The sequence below is a fragment of the Daphnia carinata genome, chromosome 8, assembly GCF_022539665.2.
Source record: "Daphnia carinata strain CSIRO-1 chromosome 8, CSIRO_AGI_Dcar_HiC_V3, whole genome shotgun sequence".
NCBI lineage: Eukaryota > Metazoa > Arthropoda > Branchiopoda > Diplostraca > Daphniidae > Daphnia > Daphnia carinata.
In genome coordinates, this window is record NC_081338.1 from 7265673 (window position 1) to 7293464 (window position 27792).

Genomic DNA, 27792 nt, shown 5'->3' on the forward strand with positions numbered 1-27792 from the left:
TGACAGATCACAACTGACCTTCGTTTGGTTAAGATTGTCAATTGAAAACGAAAAGATTCAAGGATAGCGAAGTTTCATGAAAGTGTGACAAGGACGTTCGGGAGAAGCAGGTGTGAAAAGACAACATGAAAAGATTGCAATAATACGCAATTTGATAAATCAGAAAGATACACAAAAAAAGCTAGTAAAACATCGTGTAGTTGACAACAATCGACGTAATTTTTCACGTATCGCAAAAACACCTAGCGATTTGGGAGGGCCTGGGTTCGAATCCCGCCAGGGTGTATACATTTTTTTTCTTTCCAAATTGTATTGCCCTTCTACATTTAAAACCTACTTAAGACATAGATGGGCAGTTCAACTTTCCAATATGTTTGTCCGCAAATATGGCGATATAATAATTTGTCGGTATTTTATTAGTTGCGGCTCTACTTTCAAGTGAGCTTCAATGAGGAAATCCTTTTCTTTAGTGTGTACATATTTGTTTTTGCCCCCCAGACAAAATGCCTTAGTAGAAAATGTCATGTACACATACTTGAGCCCAGCAGCAAAATGATGTGTTCATTTCGTTCGCCATTCCAGTTCCCTGGCCTCTTGCATCGTTTGCACGTAGCACGATTACTGTACTTCTTGTCTATATACACAGTGGTAGAAATAACCCGTTTTATTCTCGCTCGCCATTGTTTATGACAATGTCGTGATGCGGCTGCTGCCTCAAAAAGAGTAAAAGAAACAAAACTATGCGCGTAGCAGCTGGAGAAATGTGTGTGTGCGCACGAAGAATAAATCTAAAGAAGAAGAAAAAAAATATATGAAAATCTTTTATTTTTGAAACAAAAATATTCGAATGTGGTCGTTAAAAAAAACCAGAAACAAGAAAAACGAAGAAAAATACGCTAACGCAAATGACGAAAAATCTTTTTTTGATTTACAAGTCAAAAGATGAAAAACAAAAGCTTTCATCACGCTGGAAAAAAAACCAATGCACCATTGTGACTGTTGGAAAGCAACTTCTCCTCCTCTCATAATGATTTCAAAACACGCGCCCTGGCTTTCGGGTCCGCTATAAATCGCTTATTTTATCACCCCTCCCTTCGACTTTTGTTTTCCTGCCTTCCCAAAAAAGCATAAAATTTTTTCATCGACAACCAAAATGACTTTTGATTCATTAAAAGCACATCACCTGGCGTGTACTCCACCCTCGGGACTTTTAACACCAGTTCCATTTTCTAAAAATCTATTTTCACCGCCGTCCCACAGATGGCGTTGCTTCAGATCCACTACTGCGCTAGCGCGCCTTTCCAACGTGAAACTCCCACACACACACACACACACACACGCTGTCTCGTGAGTCACTTATGGACTTATGCATACAACAGGGGGAATACTTGCAGTGAACAACCACGGTTCACGAGAGTCTTGGCGTGTTAGTAAGAACGTCTAGGGTTGCTCGTGAGGGCTGCCACTTCAGTGTGTGTCGCGTGCTCGCGAAGAGCAGACGATTGTATATTTACCCAGTGACTCGCGTGGTCAGACGTTCGTGTGGCTGAATTCTTTTTGTTTTTTGTTGAAACAAAAATAAATACCAACCAAAGCCTTGCCCGAAGTTTATCATGAATGTTTGTTGACCAAATTGGTGCGTATAAATCAGACACAAGCTGGAAAGAGTCAGTGCCAAATCTTTGGGACTTGCTGTTCTTGCCAAAAGAAGGCCGGACAACACCGTGTAATCAAGAGTGTGCTGGACAATTGAAAAGAACAAAAAAAAAAAAAAAAAAGAACAATGAACATTTGATGGCCTGAAGGTGTTTGTGTCCGTTCGCCATGCAATTATTTCACCGAAATCATCTTCATCTCGCCCAGTCGTGGCAACAGGTACGACAACGAGGGAAAGAAATTTGCTCTATCATCGTAATAATCGAGAATAAAAATGAACGTTGTCTAGACGGTTTCATTAGATTTGAGAATTTCGAATATTCATGCCTGTCTTGTTGCTCTCACAGTTCGCTCTAGAAATGGTGAAGAACAACAAATCACTCGTTAGTTTGCATGTCACCTCATGTCCAGTTAGAAAGTGCAATGTGCGTAAAACATTCCGGTTTTCTTTTCATTTGTCTTCCACAAAAAAAAATGGCTTATCTATTCATGGGAATATTATTTCTACAACATCAAACATGGCGTTTGAATTTAACAAGCCACTTCCAGTTCGAGAAAAACTAAACAATTCTTTTTCACAAATTTTGGAATGGTATGGCCATTCATTTGACGTTTTTCATCGTGTTCGTTCCCATCAGAACAAACCCCAAGTGACGCGTGCGTGCGTGCCACCAATCGGCGGTTTGCGGTGGTGGGGGGGGGGGCATCATGCGATGCGACGATTACGAGCTTGATACGGTTCATTTGCATCCCATAGGTAGCTCTATAGTTTCATCTTTAGAGACTTAATAGAAGAGCTCTTTTCATTCGAAATTTCGCCGTCTATAAACGAAAAAAAAAAAACATTTCTGTCTTTTGAAATGGAGCGATCCTATTTAAAAGAGATGCTTTTATTTTGAACTATTCCGAAAGAGTACATGCAAATGTCCTGGTTCTCATAGGGATTGAAGCGAGGGACACACTGACGGGATTTAAAAGAAAAACGAACTGATGCAAAGTGATTTCTTTTGAAGCGGCTATTTAAAACGAAAATTTTTTCTTTAAATGTTTGACACTCGATCCATATAGTAATGTCGTATATGTGTAGTCACGAACAACTTGCGGGGCGTTAATGGAAGGATTTATATTATTATGTTTCCATCATCATCCATTCTGACGTCCCTTTTTTTTTGACAACAAAAGTCCCGCTCCTTGCACCTTTTCCCACATAACACCGTCCATCAGTAAACCGTTAAGTGCGCCTCTAACGTTCAACCCGCTCGTTTCGTTCGCAACTTTTCGAAAAAAAACGTATTTTTCTAAATCAATTTCATTGAAAAATGAACATTGCACCAGCATTGCACGCCTTCTGCGTGTTAAAAGAAGCGTCGTGTGTGTTTGATGTATGCGCATTTTCTCTTTTTTTCGAATCTTATTCATTTTCAAAAATGCCGCGGTATGTCAAGATATTTTGGTATTCGGCTCTCTCTCGGCAAATTGGTCCGTTTCTTGATATGCAGAATGATGGATGATGTGTACACACGATGAAAATTCGTGACTATCGTTCACGATCGATTGCCATTTTGAACACGAAAAAGGCGCGCGCAAATTCAAACTGTTTAAAACGTCAAAGCGCGCTAAAAGCTTCTTTATATTAAATGGAATCTAGAAAGAAACGAGCTTTATTATTTATGGAATGTAGTAGGTTCGGAAAAAAAGGGCATATTGAAAAAAAAAAAATCGGGATGGATTGGGAAGAAAGAAAAAAAAAACGAAAAGAAGGCCATAAAAGGAAATAGGTGAATGTAATTCACGGGTGGTAAGAGACCACGGTCGACTCGGTCCATCGCAAAGAAAACCAAAATCGCTTCCACAGTGATTTTTTTTTCGTGATGCTTGCCCGGTAAGGCACACAACGATGTCTAATCTACGGCGGCCAAGCGAGAACGAGTGAAAGTTCCTCAAGATTCTTAAAAATAAAAAATTCCCTAACAATTCTTGAGTGCATGGAAAAGGCGAGAGAGAGAGAGAGAGAGTCTGAGGGATGGTTACAGCAAGGTCGTTTCCAAACAACAACAACAAACGTTGGGTTTTGGAATGTCCGTTTTATGTATACCGGACCCAAACTGAAAAAAAGGACGAAATTTACCTTCCACCGCAACGCCCTAAAGCATTTTTTATTCTGTGCATATTCTAATTTTTAATGCTTTGAAAAATCGAAATTTCATAAAATTTCTTTTTTTTTTTGCGTAGATCCTTTTTTTTTTCTTTCGTATGTAGGGGCGATGTTGTCGACGTGTACGGAAGCTTGTTGATGTTCATTTCCGCTAGATGTGACACATGCCCATATGATGCATAGATTTATGATTACATTTACAGAAACATATTTTATGTCCATTTGATGGCAGCTCACTGATTATTTCTTTTCTCTCTTGTTGTTCTGTCCTTTCTTCTTTTTTGGACAATCAAAAAAATGCAGGTGTGCCGAGTTAACCGAAGATGATGACACAAGGGACGACGCAGGGAAGCGGAGGACATTTACGGCCACCCCGTAAATATACGCCCAGCGAGACCACACAGGTAAACGACATCACCCATTCTCATTGCCTAAAACTGCCTGATAAATAACAGTAAGCATTTTTTTTACTCCATCAAAAGCTCGTTTAATGATGAGGCTATTTAACTGACATCTATCAACGTTAATTGAAGACATTCATCGCCATGAATCGGCCGCGTTTGACATGTCTTTTCAAAATTCCGCTCGTCAGCGCAATTTTGCTAGCGTAATACGAGTCGGACAATTAAGTTGGCAATAATCCAATTAGTCTAATCACAGTATCCGTGCAGTTGGGCAACCTGGAACTTTCGAATCGAAAGGGGGGGAGAGAAACGGAGGGGTGGATGAAACGAATGGAGGACAAATAATGTAAAGGGAAAGATTGTTCCATGTTGCGTCTACTGTGCCGCTACATTAGATGGTGAATTGGAGGGCGAGTGCCGCAATCAATCGTCATCGAGAAACACAGAGAGAGGGGGTTTTTGGAAATAGATGTCAACCTATTAAAGCCTCTATATATTCCTATATAGACAAGGAGGGGGGGGGGGTGCACAAAACCTCTAATGGCACGAGCCCCATAGGCTATAACGTATTGATGTAGGCTATACACACCTTTAACCAAGATTGCGTTGGACATTTATTTTTCTTTTTGGTTTCGGGCACAGGAGGCATCGCACAAGAAGAGTAATGAGCTCCTATTGTCGCTATGGTTACGTATTAAAGGAAAAAAAAAAGCCTGTGGGTTTTTTTTTTGTGGACACATTTGACAGAGAGAGGGGGATACTCCTATTGCCACACAGTTCATCAGTCTCTTCTTTTTTTTTTTTCTATATACTACTCCAGGTCTATTGTTACCTCATTTTCTTGGGGTAGGGTCCCTTCTTTTTGTGAGTCAAGATCCTCCAACCCCCCCCCCCTTCATGCCCTTTCCGTCATCATAAATGGATGGATCGTAATGCACTAGACGTGTCGTACTTTCATGTTGGTGGGCTCTCCCATCTTCTTTCTTAATACCAGTAGGCCATCAGCATAAGCCCTTTTACCTATGTGATGAGAAAAGAAAAGGATCATCCGCTCTATTAAGCAAAACCGAGTGGTATGCATTGTACCGTGCACAATAATAAGACTCTTATTATGTAACAAGGCACGATTGTCAGATATTTTACGTATCTCATGTTTCGAAAAGATTGTCATCTTTTTTTTTTTTTTGTGATATGGTCATCAAATCTCGAGGAAAAAAAAATTTCTGGAAGAAGAAAAAATCGATAAGAATCAAAAGTCCATCACTGCCAGAAGTGACGTGTGCTGGGATAAAGGGGTTTATGTTAAAAAGGGGGAAGGAAAGCTCTCTCTTTTTTTTTTTCTAGATGTCTGTCGCAGGAGGGAGAAGTGGGTTATATAGGAGACGGAAGATGCATCGAAGAGAGCCTAGTCTTTCATCCCTTTGATTGGATCTTGTCCGTCACCCCTCGTTTTTGCACGTAACTTCCCTTTTTCCACGCATGAAATGCTAATGCAAGCCGAGGGTTGGGGGGTGGTTGAATTCGAACTGAGGGGGAAAGAAAATTCACGTGTCTCCTTGTCAGCAGCGTAAAGTGCCCAGTGGATGACGCGTGAAGGACATTTTCATTTTACTTTAAGGTGAGAACATCCAACACTTCGCTATAGGTCTTCTAGTTGAATACGGAGGTGCAATTGTATAGACCGAAAAAAGAACATTTCCAATCGAGATTAGTACGGTACGGTAGAATGATCCACCAGTTTCAAATGATCAAAGGTCGCATGCATGTGAGGTATGTGAGAAAGCGTATAACGTAACAATGTCAATAACACGCACACACTATGTTTGTTTGCCCTGTCGACGGGTTTCTTCCCCCCCTCGCTCTCTTTGACTGTCGTCACAATCAGCAACGGTTCTCTATCAACATTTCACCGAGATATGTCCTGTTTCGAATTGAGTCCGTTGACAAAGAACGTTTTTTTTATTTATCTGACGGTGGATTGGGGCATCACACGTCCCGATCCATCAACCGGCATTTTTTATTTTTTAAAAGGCTCCGCCAAAAATTGTTTTTTTCCCATTGAAAATGTGCCGACTGGATTTTTTAAAGAAGAAATTCTTGGAAATTCAGCGGCGACTTATGGGCCGCTGTTTATCTGACGATGTAAAAAAAAAAAAAAAAAGATCGTGATGGGGGGTATTCAATCGAAAAAGAACGTAGAAGGTGGCCATATTTCTCAAGTCAGCAGGTTTTTTTTTTTTTCAAAAATGAATTTTTCTTTTTACATGATAACGAATTTTTTTTTTGTTTCGAAAGATACAAGAAGACGAGCGCTTCTAAACAATTCCCTTTTTTTTTCTTTTTTTTAAATAATACGTTTTGATGGAGGGAGGCCTGGAAAACATACCCCACGACATCAGAGTATTACCCAGGGCAATCAGAATGTCAGATCTTAATGAGAGTGGGTCGTTGTTTCTGTTTGATCACGCGGAGTCGTACGAGAGATGGGGAGTCGGAAATCTTTCTCTCCCGTCTTGTTTATACACACACACACACACACACACACACACACACGAAAAACATCGTCGATAGCGTTTCGTGTAGATAAGAGATGAAACTAAATCAGTCATCCATACAGCACCCTTGATAGAGATTGCCCTGGACAACGCCCTCTCTCCCTATTTTTATCCAAGTCTTACACACACAAATAAGACCTGTCTCATTTTCGGTTGGGAACTTGATCTACCCCGATGCAGGTTTAAGTGCGTATGTGTACATTACATATTTACCTTTACACCAATAAAAAGACATTTTATCTTGATGAGGTTTAAATGTCAGACATCCATTGACGGATTATCCCCTACCGCGTGTCCTAGATCCAATTGGGGGGGGGGGTAAAATCATAATGCGTTATGTAAAATTGAATGCCAAAGACTAATATTTGTGAAAGCCAGACCTCAACGACGGCCTCCCAGCGTTTTCGAATATGGCCAGTTGGGTTTTTCCCGTATGGTAGATGACTTTCGAAACGGGGGGGTTAAATAAACATGACTATTTGCCGTATTTTTGTTTGGTAGACAAATTATTATTCCACCCTCACCCCTCGCCCTTTTTTTTCGCTGCCATACACACCAGGTGGCCTTACTTTTTCATCCATTCGTCATGTTTAGAAAAACGTCTTTAGCTTCTTCCGATTTCATTTGAGTAAACCAATAGCTTTTTCGCCTCCCTCCCCCTCATACCTTCGTCTGAGCCCAATATACTTCGCTAAGCCTCCCCCCCCCCCGAAATAACAGAAGAGCGCTCTATATGCTCATTTTCGAAATGAGAAACAAAGAGTCGAAAAAAAGGGAAAATGATCCAGCCGGAAAAAAAAGGGAACGTACGCGGGGTGGGACGGCTGGCACATGCGGAGCCTTGTGATGTTCATCAGTGCGAACGCATAACACGCGAAAGAGAAAATGTTTGACTATTAGTGAAAAGGAGAGACGGGCCAAAGAAAGAAGAAGAAAGGAGGGGACGTCTATAAGGAAGACGGGCTGACATCAGCTGAAAAGAAGGAGTTCCAGCACGTGTCTCTTTATACAATGCCAAGCGTCGAGTAAACTTTTATTTTCGGGGTACATTCTTCAGTGTGGCAATGACCGTCGTATTTGCTCCGATAGCTCCCCCCCCCCCCCCCCCCTAAAAGTTTATTGAGTTGCGTTGGACGTGATGTGCACCGACAACACGCCTCACGTCTATTACACAAAAAAAAAACAGCCGCTTCGGGTCCTTCTATGTATGTGCAAGTCAGTGCTTTTATTTTCAGTGAGCTTTACATATTGTAGATTTCCTTCTCCCATTTTCTGTTGCGTGAGTTTTCAGTTTTTTTCTGTTATCAGATTTTGTTTTTTTTGGGGGAGGGTCGGGAGTGATTGATTTCTTTCAAAGATGATGTCCCGAAATGACATATTTGTTTTAACGACAGCGTAGATAAATCTGATTTCGATTTGTTTATTATCTTTGGAATATTGGCATCTCGAAATATGATTCGATCACCCGTTTATTTTGTTTGTCCGCTTAGCGGTCGACCATTTTTTTTGTTGTTCGCTCTTTATGATTGGATTCTTTTATTTTAAATGTCCCGTTGTTTTTATTTCCGAGGGGGATTTCTTAAAAAAAAGAAAAAAAAAGAAACTGAATTTTTGTTTCGTGCAAAAGTGTAAATTAAGCTGTACGGGGATTTACGACGTTAACACGAGTCATTGCGCGTTCGTACGCCGCCGAAGAGAAATCGATGGCGAGACATGAAAATGGTCATATCAACTTGACCCGGGCGTCAACGGGCTCATAAAAAAAAAACTCCTTTTCCTTTATTTTTTTCTTTTATATGTTATCGTTTTGCTGTGTTTGTTCCCTTCGGATAGAAGAAAAGGAAAAAGAACTTATTATTACAGCACACACCGTGCCATAGGTTTATTCTTTTTATTTCTGCGCAATATAACCGAGGGCCCTCTTTTTCATCAATGGGTTTATATTGCGTGATGTTGTCGATGATTAGACGCACACATGAGAGTATCGAAAGAGGCGTGATATTATGCTCTGCCTCAACGACTTGGCAACGATGTCCACCTCTATCGTGATTCACCGTGCCTTCCGGCTGGCCTTTGATTTAACCCGATCTCTTCTACGAAATGCGAGGCAATTTTCAAAACGCTGTAAAACGGATCGATTCTTTTCAATTTATTCCCCTTCACCCCCACAGTTCACCCCTTGTCGATAGAAGAGGGGGCGGATGAAAGCGGGAAACCGTCCGTCACACCCCTTCGTTTGATTTCGAGCCTCCGTTTCCAAGACAAACACGAACTGATAGACTCTATATTTACTTTTTGAAAAAGAAGGAGAAAGACAAGTAGACCAATATAAAAAAAAAAGAATTGCATTTTTATTTCATTTTTTGTATATGGTTCTACTGCCTTTTCAATTTTCCCCTCTTCTTTATTCGGGAGAAATGGCGTGTCACGCTATCGTGTGTGTTTTTTTTTTTTTCGACGATAGCGCTCCCTTCCGTGTTTTTTCAGACTAGAGTTATTGGTTTGATGTGTAATCTGATACACGTTCTCCATATAGGAATGTGTTACACGCGATGATTCAATCGTTGTATTACAACAATCTATTTTTTTCTTTTTCTTTTTCCAAAAATGGAGTCACACATCTTGTTTACATTGCCTGCTCGGTAGGTGCTTTAAAAAAATCGTAGCAAATATTTGAAAGAAGGAAAAAAAAAAGAGCATTAGCAATTGAAGGAGTTGCCATTGGTTACCATACATCACCTCTTTTTGGATGATGTGTACAAGACCTGCTGTAAGACGCTTTCCTTTCCAACCCCCCACCACTATAACTCCTGCAGCACACTTTTTCTCTTATTACGTACACACACATCCTCTGGCTCTCTCCCCTGTGTGCCCGACTTTCTTCTTTCCCCCTACGTCGTTCCTCTTTCCCGTCCATTATTTACTTTTCTTCCTTCCTTTTGAGAAGGGGGGGGGGGGGGGGCTCTATACGCACTCCGGGACTTTTGGTTATATTTTTCTTTAAGTCTCCGATGACCTTCCCTCCTTCACCAGTAACGCTCTTGTATATATAGACAACACAAACACGCAGGCGGGGAGAAAAAAAAAAAAAAACCTTCGTATTATATTTACAATATAATGTACCTTTTTTTTTTCTTCCTACTGAGTTTTACGTTACATGGCACACGCACTTATTTTCACGGGACATATTGCAGCCGCGGGAGTCGCTTATTCATCTACGCAAAAAAAAAAAAGAGGAGGGTGTGTGGTAATCCCCCTCTTTGATACATCCTTATTTTGTGTGTCCTCTTCTCGTCTTACGTTCGTCATTAAACATTTTCATCCGCATCGTATAGATTACACACGCACACGTCGTTATTTATGACGTTTAAAAAAAAATATATGTATAGGGGATGGCTTATTTCAGTCAAACGCCGTATCGATTTTCCAATTTTTTTTTTCAAGAGTCAAAAATAGGAGAAGTATCAAACGATCCGGAAATACGAGCAACGGAAGTTGCGATGTTTTTAAAGCGAAGGGCAAGTCGATACGGTTGATATTCGATGAAGGACGACAGCTGGAATGGCACTTAATTTCTTGGCTTCTCTTTTTCCCAATGAGCATGTGAGTAAAACTTAAAAAATGCGTAAGACATGAGGCACGATGTTGAGCTAATGATCTTTGATCGGGTAGGGCTATAGTTTTTGAAGGCGTTGCAACTAAAAGAAAAGGGCGTGGATAAATGCATAAGTACGTGAGTGATAAGCACGAAAATGAGCTTCAGTGAGGGGGGGGGGGTGCGTCGCTAATTCCAATAGCATCTGCTTCTGACACCTTCCAAAAAAAAAAAAAAAAAAAAGTTTTGAAGCGTATGGAAAACAACTGCTTAATTGGAGCTGCTGTTGTGTTCATTAGGTACACAAGGGATGGAATTTAAAGCCATCCAAAAAAAATAAAAAATCAAATCAGTTTGACAAGTCCTCGGGAACTATGTGCGATGAGAGAAATAACAGTTTCCGAGTTTCGTTTTTTTTTTTTTTTTTTTGGGTCCTAAGTTAATCCCGATGCGCTCCTATTATTGCCGGCCGCCGCCCTTTTTTTCTCCCTTTTTTTAAAAACAAAATATCTAAATATAGAAGGAGGATTTACTGTGCGGCTGTCTCCTTGCATTTTTGCTATCAGGTTCTTCTTCTTCACCCTCCTCCTTGTTCTTTTGCTTCTGTGTATACACGACACGGAAAAAAAAAAAGGGAAACGGATACACACAAGGAAAAATAGATGCTGGAAAAAAAAAAAAAAAGAAAATCCTCCTGTCAGTGCACGTTGGAATTTGTTCCTCTTTTCTTTTTAGTTTCTCTTCATCTTCTAGTCGCTTCGGTTGTGCATTTCTTTAAATTTCGTTCGCACGCCGCAAACGTTACGCGCTAACGATCGTCTTTTGATTCCCCCCCCCCTTTTTTTTTTAAATTACGCGCGTTCATGGTGTCTTATCAGCGGGATCGTGATGGGTTCGATTGTTGCGTGAATACTCTGTGATGTTCGTCTACATCGATTCGCAATCATTCAACAATTTTTTTCATTGGGAATTGATTTCCACGAATGGACCTGTTGTATTTCAAAGAACTGTCGACTGCGTTCGGACGTGATCGTACGGGCAACTAGCCAATTGTTTTCCCCCCTTCACGCTCTATCGATAATTGTTACCTAAAGGGGAAAAAAAAAAGAAGAGGATTTTCTATTTGATTGGCCACTATCTTTCCTCCTGTTTTGCCATGTAAGATGAAATTCAAAGGAAAGAAAGTTTCGACTCTGCAGACCTCGTGCTTTTTTTTAGATTGAAAGTGAATCATATGGGAAGTACTCCCCAGTTGCTACTGACGTTGTGTTGTGTTATTGTGTTGCCTCCCTTTTTGTTCATGCGCATTGTCCATCTTGCCAAGGAGATTGAATTCCACTCTCTTTGGCTAGCTATAAAAAGAAAAACTTGTGTTGTAAAAATCTGGTGGAAGTGCTAATCCAATTGATTCTTCGGCCATCTGATTTTCTTTCGAAAAGTCCGTCCATCGATCAGACGGATCGCTCTTTGGGAGATTTAAAAAAAAAAAAAATGTAAGGAATGAAAGAAATGAAGTGATATGCTCATCTCTGAGAGAGAACATCGACAGAGTGATGGCGTGTCTCCGGACAAGAGATTCCGACGAGAATCTTTGCTCTCCGCTGCGTCCGCACCAGCCAAAACGACAGCAATCGATCAAGGATTCGTGCGCGATCGCGAGAGAGTCCCCGCAAAACAAATGCATCACGCAGGTATTAGTTTTAACAATCCGTTATCGGAGGGCATAAATCAAGGGCATCTGTTTAAAAACGGCATTTCCGGTTGTGCGTATGCAAATGAACTTCCGAGTTAGGGCTAAAGGCGCGCATTAAAAACAAGGAATATGCAGATATTTAGGCTGTGTGTGTGACTGATGTGCTCATCTGTTGGCCACATGTTTTCTTGCAGGCTCATAGCGTTCCGCAACATAACGCCTCTCTTGCATCTGTTTGAAAAAATTCCATTCATCATTTCTTTCTCGATGTTTTGTATATGGAAATGAGCATATCCTGTTGTATAGTCTGCCAATTATGTGTAACTAGGAGAGGGGGGAATTGAAGAAAGGCAGGGGCGTTTGTCATAGATAGTGCAACATTCCAAATAAACATTGGCTATTTACGGAAACAGCTGCATCATTATGATTGTGCCCATTAAACGACTAACGCACTTCAATGTTTCTCTTCGCGATGACAGATCTACACCGACTGGGCCAACCACTACCTGGAAAAGGTCAAATCCAAAAGGCGTATTCAGGATCTACCCAACGATGTCACCGACGGAGTTATCCTGGCCGACGTCATTGAAGCTGTTGGTAAGTTAGCAACGGGAAGGTTAACACAAATCCATTCATAATTTTTGAGTTTACTGTTGTAAAAAGGAAAACAAGAATGAACACAGACAAAGGGGAGGGTCATCAATCTTGATGTAAATGTCGTAATGTAAACAAATAATTAGCTATTCATCAGTTCGATAAGAAATGGGATGGAATGGGCTATCCATCATCAAATCATCACATGCTAAATAGCTAATCGTCTATTCATTTCTGCTTCTAGCCAATCAGAAATTGCCCGACGTCAACCGCAAGCCCAAAAATGCATCGCAAATGGTAAGTCGAAAACATTTTTTTTTTAAATCATCTTGTCAATTTGTTTGGCTCCCACTTTCAACGATGGCCGTACACGAGTCGGAAACGTAACAAAAGCAGAAGCTTTTTGATGCGTTAAAAATTGAGGTCGATTTTCAATCACGTGCCCAAAACGATGGCTATTGAATGTTTGTACGTGTACGAGGTCGTTCGTTCATTATTGAGAAAACAGCAAGCGAATGGGGGTGGGGGAGGGCTATTCTATTTCAAAACAATAGAACAAACCACAAATAACGAAGCTGTTGGCGCTCGATATTTGAATTCAATCGCTTTTTTTCCACCTTCCTTTCAACACTCTTTATTGACAAGGCAACACAAATGAAATAATACGTTGCGTTGTGGCGAGAGCCTTTGTCCTAGTATTTTTCCAAAGTGTTGTAAAACCTAGCGCTATAAAAAAACAAAACAGGACAAGTTACATCCCATTTAAAAATGTAAAAGCAACAAACAAAAAAAAAAAGGGAGAATTCTACCTGAGTCATCATTTTCGAAAGTGATATAATCCGGCGGAACGACGTGACATCCGCTTTTTTTTTTAACTCCCCCCCCCCACTCCCACTCGTTTTAATTAATTGAATGCGTTAATAATTTCAAGGGACGTACATCCAATTGGTGTTGATTGTTGTTTATTTTCTACCTTTTTTTTTCATTCACAGATTCATTGTGATACTCGAAAGTATCTCTCTGCGTGATTCCAGAATTTTTTTTTCTTTTAAACAGCAATTTTCTTCTTCATTTCCGCCGCGAATTAACAATCCAGAAAAGCCTTCCCCCACTTTTTTTTTTCTCCCCCTCTCCGTTCTCTTTTCAAACCGACGGAAAATTCAGAAAGGAAACGTAACAAGAAATAGAGAAGAAAACTCACTTATTTTCCCATCAGCTTTACTACACTAATGTATCTGCTGTACTGTGTAATAGATGCCCCCGGAGGAAATTGTTAGGTCGTCCTTTTACGATCACGAAACGCATGATGCGGCAAAAAATTGAAAATGCCTACCCATCTTATTATTTTATTTTATTTTATTTTTTTTTGTGTATGTTAAATCCCTGATTGGAACTTTTAATGCCATGCCTCGTTCGTTAATGAGAATCTCGATTTTAAAAAAGCCTATAAGATTCGAACGTTTTCCCGCGCTATCGAATTTTCTACCAGTTAACCTCGCTCTTACCATCATTAATTTTCATTGCTTTTTATTTTTTTTTTATAAAGTTATAGGGTACGTATATCGTATGTACATAAAATCATTTTTAATGCCAATTTCTATGGTCCCTTATGCGGCGTTTAGACTCCATTCGTTCCAACTCGTCAGCGCTGATCTCTGGTTCTAGATTTTTAAAAAATGTGATTAGATTATCGAAGAGATTAGAAAACACACCACGGGATATGCGGTACGTCTTTGAACTGTATTCACGCTAGCGGCAAAGACACGCACGAAAAAAAAAAAGAAGTGTGTATAGAAGTTGCAGTTGCGGCCGCTAATGTAGTCGTGAATCCATTAATACGAAGCGCGGCTGTTTTCTCTCGATATACAAGAGGCGCTCGGCACTCGCCGGGTTTGCGGCCGTGCAATTTATAGCCACCCGTCGAGCGTCTCCCGCTCCCGACAGCGGCGCCTTGCTATCCACAGCCAGTGGTCCTGTCCACTTGCAACAGCCTTGTTTCTCCCCCCCCCCCCCCCCCTTATTTTCAAATGGCTCTATTGAGACGATTTATAGGCTCTTTAGCTTAACATATTCGATTGTTTTTCACTTGATAGTTTTATGCCGGCGAGATTGGTCCGTTAAAAAAAAAAAAAATTTGTTTAACTTCAGTTTCTCGTGTGAAAATCCCGAACCACTCAGTAGGCTTCATAGGAGGAATTATCGTAGACATAAAATTTATTCCGCTAGTTTTCCCCGCCCGCTTTAATTGAAAATGATGAACGTGGAGTGTTTGAAGTCGATATCATCCGGGCTGTAAAATACAGGCCATAAACTCTTAAGGAGGAGAAATAGAGATTTACAGTAGTTGATTTTCGGGTACAAGTTTATTTTTGTTGTATTATTACAAAACGTCGCCGAGGTCGGATCATCGATCTTCTATCGCCTTTCACATCAGTAGCGACGATCTCCGTTCACTATTTGCTTGTAGACTTGTAGGAAAATACAGAAATGGGGGGGGGGGGTTGAAAAAAAAAGGAAAGCGGATACTGCTGTACTAGATTCTTTTTCTTTCAGTTTGAACGCGATATAAAGAAAGAAGCCATTCCACGCCATGGGGTTTTCTCTTTTTTTTTTTGTGAGTGTGTTATCTGCGGAAAAAAAAAACCAAGAGATTTACTGGGATTTTATGTATGCAGACAAACACGGAGAGTGAACGCGTCTATCCTTTGAACCAACAGCAATAAAAAAAAAAAAAAGGGACTTCTTTTCCCGATGTATCGTTTTCCATTCTAAACGCCGGGTCGGGCGTAAATCACGCCATCTAGCGTTCAACGGTTTCGAGAATAAGTCAGAACATAATTTCTTTTTTTTTTTTTAAAGTAAATAAAAATATTTGAACAAAAAAGGAGGAGCGCACATTTTCGCAGGCAATAAAAATCGGAAGTTCTTAAAAAAAAAAAAAAAAGAGGGAACCGATGTGTGCGTGCAAACGTGAGAAGTCGACGATTTCACAGTAGGGTTCGCTTATTGTTGCCACCAACATACGGTGACCTGTAGGGTGGATGACCTCCAATCTGTGTGGCAGTTAAAAAAATAAATAAATAAAAAGGCGATTTTCACGCCGCACTGAGCTTCTCCCGAACGACGCAACGGATTTTTATACGGGCCGATGACGCAACATCACGGGGCTTCTTTGTCACGCGCTATCTTGGCCCGAAAATGGCGAACACACATGTTTTTTTTGTTTTTTTTTTTTTTTTTTTGTATCGCCGTCTTTGGTGGCGTGGCCTGTCGTGTGTGAACGCGGCCAAGTTCAAAGCTGCGGAACGAACGAGCCGCATCTTCCTATTTCCAAAATAATTTTTCTTTTTTTTTTTTTTTATTATAAAGCCCAATCGTCCCGCGTGTTTCGTTCATTGCGCATTCTTCATAATCATCGAACCGCTGCGGGGCTGAAATGTATCATTATTACGGTCTGAATTGATCTTATTTTCTACTTTGACATCATTATTTTGAATATCGACGTGTAATCAAACCATTTATGGGGAAGAGAGATGGATTATCACGATACACGCGAGCCGGCATAAACGAAGGCTGTGTGAAAGAGTTCGTTTTTTTTTTTTTTTTAAAAGCTTAAATGTATAATAGACGTTTGCTGGCAACAACATTAAAAAAAGCCGGTGTAGTTTGGGAATGCCTGAAAGTGCTGTGCGCCCCCCTACGTGTGTGGAAGGAGTCGCCCTTGTGGATTACGTATTTTCGCTTGAGAATATATCAGCTGGAAGGGGCTCCGACTAAAGCGGTCAGTACACAACTGGCATCCCAACCTGTTGGCCGGTTTTTTTTTTATTTCAAATTTTTAAAAGGGCATTTTTTTACACAGTGCAGAGCGAGGTGTTATAATACGGCCGTGTGTCATAAGCCCTAAAAGAAAAAGGATAATGTATCGCAAAACTCATGGAAGACCAAAAATTGAGTGTGAAGCCTCTTATCTACGTCCGTGACTTTTATTGACATTGGTGCGAAGCTAAAGTCCAGTTTGTGTTTTACAGTGCGCTCCAAGCGTGATTTTTCTACAATTAAAAATTTCAAAGTGATTCGTTTTCCTTTTTTATAGACTGCCATTTCAATTGCGTGCGCTCTACTTGAACGCAGTTTATCTTTTGTTCTTCTTCCTTTAACAAAAAAAAAAAAAAAAAAGGGGACGCGTGCAATACGATTTTCGCGTTGTTGGTTGCTATTCTTGTCCTTCGTTTCGTGGTCAATCACGAAAAGGTCGGGAAAAATAGGCAAACAGAAGTTGAAGCAAAAGGCGGAAATCAATTCCAAAAAAGATGGTGGTCATTGGCTAGCGGAAGTGGTCGCACATTGTCTCGCTCAAGTCCGCCGTAAACAACGAAGAATGCATCCATACCGGAGTTAACGGTCTCCCACCACTACCCTGTGCAACCCAAACCACTTGATGGTTTTCTTTTTTTTTTTTTATAGACCTTGCGATCCAGTTTCTCGTGAGTTTTACCATATTTTCCTTCCCCTCTATTATTACATAGCAAAAATCGACCGTACAGAAAAATGGCTACAATTGTCTCGCTCTATTTTTTTGGCCAATCTTCTTCGCTTTAAAGAAGCGCGCTGTAATCAGAAAAAAAATAAAATAAAATAAAAGAATGAAGTTACCTGCGCTTGAACGGCTCAGCGGGAATTTCTTTTGCGAGATGGTGGGGAACACACACACCAAAAAAAAAAAAAATGTGTCGTTAAACTGCTGTGTGTACCTTACGGTTTATTATATTGCACAACCGCACAAGTGCAATATAATATACAGATTGAATATTTTAATTTTTTAAAGATTTCCCGCGCTCTTTTCGTCTCGCTTTCCATCGCACGCAAAACAAATCTGTTTTTTAAGTTCTCCCATCTACTCGGTTATCAGTGCAGCCTTTTTCTTAAATACTTTTTTCGAAAGTTTGAGAGAAGAGAAAAGAATTCCAGATAAGATGAGGTGAGAGACAAATGACGGTTATATGCCCTGCCGTAGACGTTATGTGTTTGTTGATATAAGCGAGTCAATTATAAGACACACACACACACACAAAAGAGATTGAAATTTTTTTTTTCGAAAATCCGGGTTTGGTTTTTTCCCCCGATTTTTACTAGTTGCATGTATAAAAGTTGAGTGACTTTCTAATGGGCCGCGCGCATCGACGGGCCATGCCCAGCATCCGAAAGTAGATTTGAGCACGGGGTTCTCTCTTGCGACGATGGAGATCACGCGAAAGTGTATCCGAGACAAGGGGGGGGTGAAGAAAATTAGAGAACTGTGAAAAGAGTATATCCTTGTTAGATGCGAGTGTAGGACAAAAGCTACCGCGTCCATAAAAAAAAAAAAGGAAAATGTTTCAGTGGTGAAGTGAAGAGTCTAATCTTACTCATTTATCTTTTCTCTCCTCCGCTTCTGTTCTGTATACCCTCGTTAGCCTCCCCTTTTGTGAACGTTAGAGAATTTTTGGAAAGATATTCTTTTTTTTTTTTAAGCCGATTTGTTCGGAATGGATGGGAAAAAAGAAAATTGGATGTAGAAGAAGGAGCATGTGGTCCTCCACTTGATGAACCATTGTTTATTTTTTTTTTCGTTTTGTTTCTGGGTACGCTGACCGCGTGCATCTGCGAAACAACAGATTGATAACATCGCCACTTGCCTGAGACTGCTGACGGCATTAGGAATACCATTGGACGACGTTACGGCTACTGATATACACCAAGGCAATTTAAAATCCATCCTCACTGTCTTCTTCGCCCTGTCGCGATATAAACAACAACAAAAGTTACAACATCAGCAACAACAACAGCAACAACAAGAAATGGCCAAGTAAGATTTCAGAATAAAATTTTCTGGAATTATAAATATGTCACCCGTGATGTTTTTTTTTATTATTTGATTTTTTTTATTGTAGGATTCCGGTTGCCAAAACGAATGTGTCTTCCATTCCAGCGGTTGGACCCGTTAAAAGGCCGGGGCAGGTGCAAATGATTTCAAAAATCGCGGTGCCATCTAGCGTACACTATGGTAAGAAAAACAAAAAATGGATAAAAATTGAAATTTGAAACTGACGTCAAGAGTGGACAAAAATCTTATCTTTCGCCGGAAAAACAGTCTTATTATCAGTTGAATAAATTAGCACAAAGCTGTTGAATTGCATTGGTGGCAGTTACACCAAGTGTAATTAATTTTCTGTGAGAAAGAAAAGACAAAATTGAACAAAAGGGTCGGGACTGAGCCCTGAGGCAGTAAGGGTTGACCCTCGTGTGTTTGAGTCAAGTACAGCGGAAGTGATACGAAGGGTGAGAGAGAAAGGTTTTGATGCGAACATGTAATCAACTCAGTGAGTTGTTGCATTGGTGGGCCGTTGCTCTTTCGCAGTTGCTTCACAAGAGGCTTCCAGTATGTTCTATTGAATGCTAACACTCTGATTTGTGATGCTTTTTGCTTTCATTTAAGGTACCACATGTTGTTATTTGTTTACTTCTGCTAGTTGAGCACATTCCGTGCATTGCATTCATTTCTCTTGCAACCACCTGTTGGAATCAAAGTTTTCATAGTTTCTTTGTTTTACCCAGGCTCACCACAACTGAGACCACTCTCCAGCACAGCTACATCTGCTGCCAGTTCTCGGTCAGCTAGCCCCAGCCTTTGCAGCACTGGTAATTAAACCGTTTTCTACATTCGTTTTGTTTAATGTGTTAATTCCATCTTGTATTTTAAAATTAACAGGAAGTGGCAACCTTTCTTCAACAGGTTCTCTTATACCACGGACCCCAACCAAAACCAACACTTCAGCAAAGTAAGGGAACAACTGTCTTATAGAAAATTGTACGCTATCAACTAATACCCTTTCTCTGTTAGGATAAATTCGATCAAGACACCGTTAGTTGCACATCCAATACAGAAGCAATCCATGCTTGAAAAATTCAAATTATTTAAACCCAGCGACAAATCAGTTGGTGAGTCTAATTGTTAAGTGTCATGCATAGTTCAAGTTTCATCGAAGTGTTGTTGTTTTTTTTTAAAGGTATTCCAACAGCGCTGTCAAAACGGCCGTCCAGCTCAAGCGGTTTCAGTTCTGGACGTTCAGAGCAGGGAGATAGTTCGTTCAATGGCAATAACGGTCATGCAGCTCCATTAACGACTTTGGCCGTATTCGACCAACCAGCGCAACAGAAGAAAACAATACCCAATCCGCTTGTAGTGCAAAACGGAACCAAAGAGCGAAGTATCAGAACTCGAGCAAAAAACTCGCCGAAATTGTCGCCTAAAGTGAAAAGAGTCGCTGAAACCGAAGAAATTTGCAATATGAAGATGAACGAACAACAAGCAACGATGCCTGCAAAACCTTTCTGCTCGGGCAGCGGCATACCTAAGCCGACAGCTGCCGTTAAGGGTACCGCCAAAGTTGTGAAGAAGCCAAACGCAACTGAGGATACCGTCTTAGAGAGGACACCCGGGGATGGGAAAGAGGTTCCAATGGCCACGAACAAAGCTAGTTGCAAGTCTGAAATAGTAGAACCCTCTGCTGCCGATACCGCTTCTTCGGTGCTTCACGATTCTAATTTGTTGTTAAACTCTTCAGCCGCGTCTCACAAAGAATCTGCGTTATCAAGTCAAGTGGCCGTCAAGTGCAGCAGCGGCACGGATAGCCCTACCATTCGTCTTCCTTCGATTGCGGATACGAAGGAGCCCAGCAGTCAACAGCCCATTCTACCCCGCTCTCAAAACCAACCAGGCCACATTTCTGACGCTCCTGATCAAGCAAATCAGCAGTTAGAAACACAACCGCGAGAAAACCTGACAGACCGTGCCGAATTCTTACCATCAGAGAGCGATCAGCCGGACGATTGCAAGGCTGAAAATTCGCGGCCTTTGAACAACAACAGTAGTTTTGTGGCTAAGGTGTTTCCCAGGACGAGCACAGATCTAGAAAAGAATCCTTCCTCTAGTGACATAGTCAACGGTGATGCAACGAGTCAGTGTCAAGACGACGACGAGGACGAGTCGATGAACGTTCAACCCATGACAATATTTTCGCCAAACAAGAACCTCGTCAAGCGACACGAATATCCAAATGGGACCAGCCAACCGTTTCATGACAGCCCGACTACAATAAAACGTGCAGCCAACACTTCGTATGCCGATCCGCTCGATGGCTACTTGTCTGAGGGCGGTGCGTCTTTTTATGCCCGGAAAGCCCACTATATGGCGGTGACGCAGCGCAATAAAGATGAAGACAGGTGAGCATTAATTTCGATGACAAGTGAGAATAAGGTAGAAGTGTTATCGAATTTCACGGGGCAAAAAACTAGAAAGGACATCAACACGGCAGACCTTTCAAGTTTGATTGATTATGTAAATGGAGAGAGCAGTAAATGACTGGCAAACGAGTAATATGATGAGGTCAATGGCGGGGGTCGGGTATCCAACACCAGGCGGAGCTGTTTGATGGCGTAACACAGTGACCATCAACGCACGCGCAGCAGCTGCCGCTATTGATTTCCTCACCCTCTGTGCTGATGCATGTCTGCAACCCCTCGACCATCGCCCCAGTACGTTTCGCAGCTCCTGTGTGTATTGGCACAACTAGCGTGCATCTCGTGGGGTTATCACTCGAAATAATATTGAGTGCTGCACAACACTTGGCGTTTTTTTCTTTTATTTATTTCACATCTTTTTTGTGTTTTTGCGTGCTTCGCCGTTTTTATTTGAACATAGTTACGACGACTCCAGTTCGTTATCCAGTGGCATATCTGATCCGTGGAACGAAGTTTATGGACTTAATTTCAAGGTATAAATAATGTCGTCATCGGTTTGAGTTCACGCGTTTAGTGTTAACTTTGTTATCGATTTTTCTCGTGTTTATTTCTTCCTAGATGGAACAGAATGGAGTGTACCCTGGCATTCCGAACGGTTATGGAACACCGCTTCAGAATCGTCGTCATCCACCGGCTGTCGCTGAGACTTCTCCTTACAAGTACGTACGCTTATTGTAGTTATCGAACGCGATCTATTAATAACGATCTCGTTTTGCAGACAAATATCGAGTTCGCAATGGAAGAAGTTTATTGAAGCCGGCCGCCTGCCATCATCGGAAAGGTTCCAAACGGAATTATGGAAGAGTGACACTCGGGAACGTTCGCGATCCCAGCAGCAAGAACCATCTTCTCCCCGGAAAACGGAGCACAAAAAACTGAACACGATCGAATCTGGCAAGCGAAGTAAAGTGTATACGGAAAGTGAGACGGGCGAACGACGCCAGCCAGCAAAAGGCGTCCCAGCTTCCTTTGGTTACGTCAAAAAGAACATGGCTTATCCGGGAGTGGATTCAAAGCGGTACGATACGTCCACCGCTAACGGAAAGACAATCAGCTACAAGACGGCAAATGTGGCGACGGTTCCAAAATTAGTGGAAGAACATCATCGAGACAGTAGTGCTTCAGCCAATTCAAACCGAAGTTTGGAAAGGCCAAAAACCCGTTTGAAAGTCAGTGGAGGAACCCAGACAGATATGAGCGGTCGAACATTAAAGCCGACCCAGTACAAGGCACCTCCTACCTCTGTCCAGACATCGCTCAATCAGCCTTGCGGATCGTTCAGCGATTCTGAATATCAAACATCCAATAGCGGAGCAAAATTCGCATTGCCAGTTTGCCCGTCATCAAATGGGAAAGTCGGCAATCAGCAAACGGGTTTCAAGTCGTATTCACTTACCGCTCCAATTGCTAATCAACTGTCGCACAACATCCGCGAACGTCTATTACTCTCCGGTACGCAGAGTCTTCCAAAGTCCCATTTTAATCACATCAACGCCCGAGGTAAACAAGAGTTGCCTTTCTATTAGCTAAACCCTTTCAATTTATTAATATTAGTCATAACGGTGTTCAATTGTTTTAACCTTGACTCTGCACGACTAACCAAAAGGCATGGAAGAAAAGCGATTAGCGCATGTCAATTTCGCCGCACATTTATTTGCCGGTGTCAGCGAACTGAACGGAGAAACGGATTTGAATCTAGACTCGCCTGGCGGCTCCCAATCTGGCGACAAATTGCGTGACAAAGACAAATCCATCAAGTACGTCGTGAATGGCAGGAACATGCACACGGATGGCTCACTTAGTGACACACCCTACACGGCTTACTGGAATAAATATCATCCGAAGAACACTAATGGTATTTTTGCTTGGCCTAGTGAAACCTTTCTCTTTTTTTCTTTTATCTGTTTAAACTGTAGTCATTTTGTTGTTGTAGACATGACTGATAATCCAGACAGCAATTTGGATTCTGTAAATGCACATGGGCCGAAAATTCCCTGGTTGAATAACCCTCCCAGTCCCCGATTGAACAGAAGCAACAGTGTCCGGTAAGGAAATCCATTCGTTGTGTTTCGAAACTTTTGGGAAATAATACTTAGTCATTTGGGCAGGTCAACCAAGTCAGAAAAGGTTTATCCTTCTATGTTGCAACGTAACGAAGAGGGTGAGCTCAACAATTTCAGCAATCACGCTGCAGATAGCAGTGCAGATCCGTTGAGCACTCATCGCTATGCGGGTTCTTCCACATCTCGGTCGTCTGTTGGCAACTACAGTGCTCTTCTGTCTCTCTCAAGGATGAATTCCAAGGAAGAAGACTGTGAGTTCTTTGTATTCTGCGTATCTGATGCCAACATTGTTTTGACATGACTTGTTAATTTAAACAGGTCATGGCTCATCCCTCAGTCTGGTTTCGACAGCCAGTTCTCTGTATTCATCGCAAGAAGAGAAACAAGCGTCGGAAATCCGTAAGTTGAGACGGGAATTGGCCGAAGCTCATGAGAAAGTGAACACATTGTCTGGACAGTTGTCAACTAATGTAAGTGAAATCATTTGTTTTGTTTCTTTTCATGAATGTCATTTTTATTTTGAAATGAATTTGATTGTCCGTTTCGTTCTTGCAGGCTCACGTAGTTGCCGCCTTTGAGCAGTCTTTAGCCAGCATGACTAGTCGCTTGCAATCATTAACCATGACGGCTGAACACAAGGTAAATTTTCTAATTCCTCCGATAGAAGTAATGGTTGAAAAATAAAGATTTAATTTGCAGGAAAACGAGCTGCAAGATTTACGGCAGTTTATAGAACAATTGCGAAAACAAGGAGTTCAAACCGGATCACTAGAAAAAATGGATTCGCAAGCCAATCAGTCATCAATGTCGCGTCAATTGTCAAGTGATTCAGTTTCTAGCGTGACGTCGCAGACAACCAACATGAGCTCTGTTTCATCTTTGTCGCCTTCTCAGCCCAATGGATCGTGTTCACCGTCACCTTCTCCTTCACTCAAGAAAAAGTCCTGGTTGCGTAACTCCTTTTCGAAAGCATTTTCACGCTCCAAGCGGCCTCAGGGAGGGGGTCATCGTCAGGGCACTGGCTCTGATTCTGAAGATTCTTCTGGACCCGTACGCGGGATAGCCAGCACTTGGTCGGCGCCTTCCTCGCCCATGCTAGCTAGTCATCATCCGCATCCCCAACATTCGATCGACGTCCCAGATGGCGAAGCCGATCGATCATCAGCCGTTCCAGAGACTGTTCAGGATTTGAAAAAGCAACTTAGAGAAAAAGATATGGTGTTGACTGATATTCGTCTCGAAGCATTGTCTTCGGCCCATCAACTGGAGGCACTTAAAGAAACGGTTTCGAGGATGAGGGTATGTTTCATTAAATAATGCAGATAGATATCGTTTAATTATTAACTATAACCTTATATTTAGAACGAAATGCTTACATTGAAGCAAGATAATGAAAGGCTCCATCGTCAAGTAGAGCACCAGTCGGCTGCCTCTTCACCTCATCATACGGTTGATCGTCGTCAATCCCATCGACGATCGCCAGCTGATGAAGCAGCTGTCGTTACTGGTATGTTTTAATAGAAATTCCTGTACAAGAATGTCCGCCTTCAAAGCCATTCTTTCATTTGATCATTCCTCAGATTGGATGCTCGGAATAGACAATGACAAAGATAGCAAATCGATCGCAGTTCGTCTTCATATCAATCAAAAGGAAGAGGACTGCAAATCGGCAACTGATACCACTAATTTGTGGTTGATTGGTTACATAGCTGTCAGCGGGAAAACGCGTTGGGATCATCTGGATAATTCAATCTGCAAGCTCTTTAACGAGTACTTGCGACACGTTGATCCCCAATCTCATCTTGGTTTAGACGAAGAATGTCTGACTTCTTATCGAGTTGGAGAAGTTGTGCGATCTTTAAACGTCGACGAAGACGCCGCAACCCTGCCAGAATTGCTACCATGCGGCTACTTAGTGGGTGATTGTAACTTCATCGCTGCCATCGTGAAACAGAGCTCGAATTATGATTTGCCAGCTTGTCTAGCGCTTGATACGCTCATACCGTTACCTATTCTGAGCAGGTAAATCTTTGTTCGTTTTCACATTAATTTAGTACAATCATTAATTGCTAACATTTAACATTGTTTTATTTTGTAAGATATGTATCGTTACTTAACGAACACGGACGAGTCATCCTGAGTGGACCATCTGGAACGGGCAAGTCGTATCTGGCGCGAAAACTGGCCGACTACTGCATAGGAAAGGATGAAACAGTGACGTCCACCGCATCCACCACGACGCTAAAGTAAGTGTCATAAAACGACTGGTATATCATTTCCAATATATTAATGCATCATTGTTTTATAATCAGGATTGATGCTTCGAGTTGCAAGGAAATTCGACAATATTTAAGCCATGTCTGTGAATCTTTGCTGACTGGTAACACAAGCGACATCCCCAGCGTCATAATTTTAGAAGACTTGCACCTAGCCCCTTCGCTTTGCGAGATTTTCTCACCACTTTCTCATTTTGAGTCGGTGCGAGAAAACCAAAAATTTCCGTATCTGATTGGTACGACTGGTCCAATGGCGCAATCCTCGGCGCAACTTCAGTTGCAGTTCAATTTCCGGTGAGTGAACCCTCTTGAAATCGGTTTAGCGAACAAGCTTATTTTAATGGGTTTGTTTTGAATTTTAGCTGGATTCTTCTTGCCAATCATGTAGAACCGGTACAAGGGCTCATCCAACGTTTCTTACGGCGTCGCTTGATTCAGAGCGAACTTGTAGCCAAATCGCGTGATGCGGCATTGGAACGTGTGGTCGAGTGGATTCCTCGTTGCTGGGCTCATCTGAACAAATTTTTGGAGACTCATAACTCGGCTGACGTGACGATTGGTCCACGATGGTTCCTCCAGGTTCCTGCTGATTCAACGTGTTCGCAAATTTGGTTCACCGACTTGTGGAATTATACATTGGCACCGTATTTGCTGCACGCAGCCAAAGAAGGCGTCCAACTTTATGGAAAACGAGCAGCCTGGGAAGATCCGACGTTGTGGATCTTATCCACGTATCCTTGGGCACAAGGCAGTGCCTGCGATGCTCTTATGCGGTAATACCTTTTTGTCGTAGCTGCGTGCATTTTGTGTGCAATATATTGAGCTTTCTCGGTTTTTAATTGTAGACTTCGACCTGAAGATGTCGGTTACGATTCTGCAACAAGACCGAATTCCACTAGTGTTTTCAACCAGGATCGAGACCCAATGGTATGTCTAGTTTAAGGCAATTAAACTTTAAGAAGAAGAAACAGAACGTGCCAACGATGACAATAACGTCTAGATAATACTTTGTTAGGTGAATATGCTAATGAACCTACAAGAAGCAGCTGGTCTTCCAAGTCCAGTGGATAATTCAGAAAACAGTTCCGAATCGATTGCTAGCACAACCGAGTCAAGGGCGACAGATTCAATTTAATCGTAACCAAAGAACTGCAATTCAAAGTTCATTTCCTAAGCCACGCTTTTTGCATATAGAAATTATTCTTTTGTATTTTTATTTTATTTTATTTTTAATTAAAAGATTATCTTATGTTACATGAATTTTTGAAGCGAACAATTCCCCTGTATTTCCCCGTGGTGTCTGAAGAAAGCTTTTTCATTGATTTTGTGCTTACAACTTATGCGATACACCAGCGGCTTTTTAAAAACCAGTTTTCAATTTCCTATTTTTGTACTAGTAAATAACTACGTGCTATAAAACTCCCAGTTCAATAATCGTTCGATCCGTTTTAAATTTACCATGCAAAACTTGTTTGTAATTGTATTTGTAAACAGTACACAGCATTTTTGTACCATTTCACATCCTCAAACTTCCAACACCTTTCCCCATAATCTTTGACTAATTCGCTTGCTTAGAGAAATCAAAGGAATTCTTCGAGAAAATGGAACGTCCCAATTCCTCCTTCCCAATTCGCTGAATTGCGAAATAGAATTTCTGGTAAGTTTTATGCCCTTACCTATTATACGATGCCAACATTTAAAATTTTTTTTTTTTTTTGTTTTTTCGGTTCAAAATATCCCGGATAGTGAACATTAAATGGATCTTTTTGACGACATCTCAGCCTTGGAAACAGCGATCTAAACACAAGCAGCCAGAAAGACAAATGCTCTTTCTACTCTAAAAACAAAGTAAGTGATAAATTTAGCTTATTAGTGAAGTGGAAATTTGAAAGAATACGTTAGCGAAAAGGGTACTATGAGGAGCAATCTTAAATTATCTACTCTTGCCTTATACCGTTTTATTGCGTAAATTTTTTCAACTTTCTTGTTTTGGTTTTCCAAAAATCCAGTTTGTTTTTTTAAATCAACAGACGAATGTTTTCTGGTATTGGAAAGAGCTATTTTCAGAATCACATTATTTTGCTTTTGGACTCACGCAAACGTATAATTCTTGCATCAATCACGAGGGCAGGTTGATGGAAGGGCTTTAAAACCGGTTTCCAACCCAGCGTGGCGTGATGAGATGGATCATCTAGTATGAAAGTGAATTCAAGGACAATGGTCGTGCCGTTGTCCTCCACCATAGCTTAAGAGAACACACTGAGGGCATAACGCCTTAGATCTACCGCTACATTAGTAATATTTTCTGCTGAAATATCGATTACACCCAGAAGAAGGCGATGAAATTCCGCCATACACCAGATAGTTCTGAATTTCCTCATCCGTTCCTCTTATGGCCTTTCACGTAATGGAACAATGAGCTAGCTTAACCACAAGCAAAATGGAAGTAAACATTCCG

At 41.3% G+C, this 27792-nt stretch overlaps 1 protein-coding gene across 4 annotated transcripts; it reads left to right on the forward strand.

Moving 5' to 3' along the window:
* The first annotated feature begins 1385 nt into the window (after window positions 1-1385).
* On the forward strand, window positions 1386-26850 carry LOC130700452 (neuron navigator 2-like). 4 transcript variants are annotated; one of them, XM_057522502.2, is made up of 26 exons: window positions 1386-1875; window positions 4115-4215; window positions 12538-12655; window positions 12897-12949; window positions 18310-18500; window positions 18586-18698; window positions 19250-19333; window positions 19404-19473; window positions 19536-19633; window positions 19702-20917; window positions 21396-21468; window positions 21554-21654; window positions 21714-22495; window positions 22602-22850; window positions 22929-23040; window positions 23104-23309; window positions 23377-23528; window positions 23614-23697; window positions 23758-24357; window positions 24421-24565; window positions 24639-25080; window positions 25158-25304; window positions 25371-25628; window positions 25697-26107; window positions 26180-26261; window positions 26350-26850. In XM_057522502.2, exons 2-26 carry the CDS (start codon window positions 4135-4137, stop codon window positions 26467-26469), a joined length of 5988 nt encoding a protein of 1995 aa, XP_057378485.1. In that variant the 5' UTR covers window positions 1386-1875; window positions 4115-4134; the 3' UTR covers window positions 26470-26850. The 4 variants fall into 4 exon arrangements, with proteins under 4 accessions (XP_057378485.1, XP_059352609.1, XP_059352608.1 ...); XM_059496626.1 differs by lacking the exons at window positions 1386-1875; window positions 4115-4215; window positions 12538-12655; ... (1 more) ...; window positions 18310-18500; window positions 18586-18698 and adding an exon at window positions 18793-18973; XM_059496625.1 differs by lacking the exons at window positions 1386-1875; window positions 4115-4215; window positions 12538-12655; ... (1 more) ...; window positions 18310-18500; window positions 18586-18698 and adding an exon at window positions 19004-19130.
* Window positions 26851-27792: the final 942 nt, after the last annotated feature.

What these genes read in the sequence shown, in the direction of transcription:
- LOC130700452 (XM_057522502.2), top strand. Translation starts at nt 4,135, where the DNA reads ATGATGACACAAGGGACGACGCAGGGAAGCGGAGGACATTTACGGCCA. An exon ending in AACAGAAGCAACAGTGTCCG is followed by an intron (nt 23,041 to 23,103) that starts GTAAGGAAATCC and finishes TCATTTGGGCAG; the next exon opens with GTCAACCAAGTCAGAAAAGG. An exon ending in CCGTTACCTATTCTGAGCAG is followed by an intron (nt 25,081 to 25,157) that starts GTAAATCTTTGT and finishes TTATTTTGTAAG; the next exon opens with ATATGTATCGTTACTTAACG.